Here is a 2,019-nt window from a genome sequence, read left to right as displayed (position 1 = left end):
GAGGGGCAGCCCTGAAGACTGAGCAGACAGGCGGCCCAGGCTCCCGCTTGCCTTTGGTGCTCGCTGAGGGCCACGCCCTGGGGTGGGGGATGGGGCTCAGCGACCGGTGGCAACACACCCACCCCCCTGCAGCCCCGGACTGACCTGGGGCTTCTCGCGGGGCTGAGAGCAGGTAGAGGACTGCGGGGTCCCCGTCTCTGCTGACCCCATAGGACGCGAGGCTGCGCTCAGGGGCACAGAGGCGCTGCCCGATGACCCAGCGCTGCACGGCCGGCGGGAAGCCCAACTCCGAGAAAACCTGGGCACACCGCAGCGTTACTGGGGCCACTCTCTCCCCTGCCCAGCAGGCCCCAGAGCTGTGCCCACCTGCTCCTGCAGGGCGGCGATGGTGCAGTGCGGGTGCACCTGCAGCGGGACTTGGGCCGAGGACGCGGCATCTTCCACGGTGACCTGCAGTCTGGCCACATGAGGGTCAGGGGAGGGCGGAGGCCTAGGGTGGGGACAGGGCTGGGGCCGGGCCTCACCTGATGGGGCCAGCAGGGAAGCAGGCCTCCTGCAGCTGGACTCTGAGGGCCACGTGGTGGTGGGCCAGGGTGGCCGCTGCGTGGGCCGCCCCCTTCTTGTCCCCGCACTCGATGGCCAGGGCCAGGAACCCCACCAGTTGCTCTGTCCGGAAGAAGACGCAGGTGGGCCTGGGGCGCTCCCTCCCCTGCCACCCTCCCTGCCACCCCCGTCACCCACCTTTACCTTTCACCCCCGAGTCTAGACTTCCGGGCGGGTCCGCCTTGTGCCAGGGTGCCTTGGGTAGGGGCGCTCCAGAGGAACTCGGGGGGGGAACAGGGCCCGTGTCCGAGCCCAGGGCTGGGAGTGGGCTGTCACTGCCTGAGAGGGAAGACGGGGATGGGGTGGGGTGGGGTCGGGGGGGAGCTGCAACCCCAAGAGCTGGCCGCGGCTCCATTCTCTGACCACAGCGTCCCCGCTTTTGCCGCCTCTGCCTTATCTGCATCTGGCCCTGCGAACCCTCCAGCTCGGGCCCGGGGCCCTGCGAGCGCTGAGCGGGGCTCTTGCAGGCGGTGTCCATGTCGTCGAAGGCCGGCCTGTCCCGGGGCCGGAAAGTGGTGCTGTCCGCGCTGGGCGTGCTGGCGGCGGGGGGCGCAGGGCTGGCGGCGGCCCTGCATTCCGCCGTGAGTGCCAGTGACCTGGAGCTGCACCCCCCCGGCTACCCGTGGTCCCATCGCGGCCTCCTGTCGTCGCTGGACCACACCAGGTGTGCGGCCGGGGGCGTTTCTGGGCGGCCGGGGCGGACGGAGCCCCGCGGGCCCTAACCCTGCCGCTCTGCACAGCATCCGGAGGGGCTTCCAGGTGTACAAGCAGGTGTGCTCCTCCTGCCACAGCATGGACTACGTGGCCTACCGCCACCTGGTGGGCGTGTGCTACACAGAGGAGGAAGCCAAGGCGCTGGCCGAGGAGGTGCGCGGCGGGGGCGGCACCGGGTGGGCGCCCGCTGCGGGGGACGGCAGCGCTGACGCGTGTCCCGGTGCAGGTGGAGGTGCAGGACGGCCCCAACGAGGACGGGGAGATGTTCATGCGGCCAGGGAAGCTGTCTGACTACTTCCCCAAGCCGTACCCCAACCCCGAGGCCGCGCGGGCAGCTAACAACGGGGCACTGCCCCCCGACCTCAGCTACATCGTGCGAGCCAGGTAGGTGGCCCCGCTGGCCAGCAGGTGGGGGAAGGTGGGCCTGGGTCAGGCGCTGAGGCTCGCCCCGCCCCGTCCAGGCACGGCGGCGAGGACTACGTCTTCTCCCTGCTCACGGGCTACTGCGAGCCGCCCACCGGGGTGTCGCTGCGGGAAGGCCTCTACTTCAACCCCTACTTTCCCGGCCAGGCCATTGGCATGGCCCCGCCCATCTACAATGAGGTCTTGGAGTTCGATGACGGTGAGAGGCCCCTCCAGGGTGGGCGGGCTGGGGCTGTGTCCCCCATGTTCTGGGGCCCTGGCAGGTGGGCAGCACCTGCC

The 2,019-nt window shown here is 70.8% G+C and overlaps 1 protein-coding gene across 1 annotated transcript in view; it reads right to left on the bottom strand.

Moving 5' to 3' along the window:
• Positions 1–3: 3 nt before the first annotated feature.
• SHARPIN (SHANK-associated RH domain interactor) overlaps positions 4–2,019 on the bottom strand; it is a gene marked incomplete at both ends in the record, with an annotated part of 2,910 nt that continues 894 nt past the window's right edge. Inside the window, 5 exons of the mRNA XM_012722868.1 lie at positions 4–77; positions 145–298; positions 367–457; positions 525–666; positions 748–882. Coding sequence (XP_012578322.1) covers positions 4–77; positions 145–298; positions 367–457; positions 525–666; positions 748–882 — 596 coding nt within the window. The remainder of the gene's footprint in view (positions 78–144; positions 299–366; positions 458–524; positions 667–747; positions 883–2,019) is intronic.

This window comes from Condylura cristata, unplaced genomic scaffold (assembly GCF_000260355.1).
Source record: "Condylura cristata isolate star-nosed mole 26May11 unplaced genomic scaffold, ConCri1.0 scaffold00009, whole genome shotgun sequence".
In the NCBI taxonomy this organism is placed as follows: Eukaryota; Metazoa; Chordata; class Mammalia; order Eulipotyphla; family Talpidae; genus Condylura; species Condylura cristata.
The sequence above is the reverse complement of the archived record's forward strand: the minus strand, read 5'-3'. Positions and strand labels throughout refer to the sequence as shown.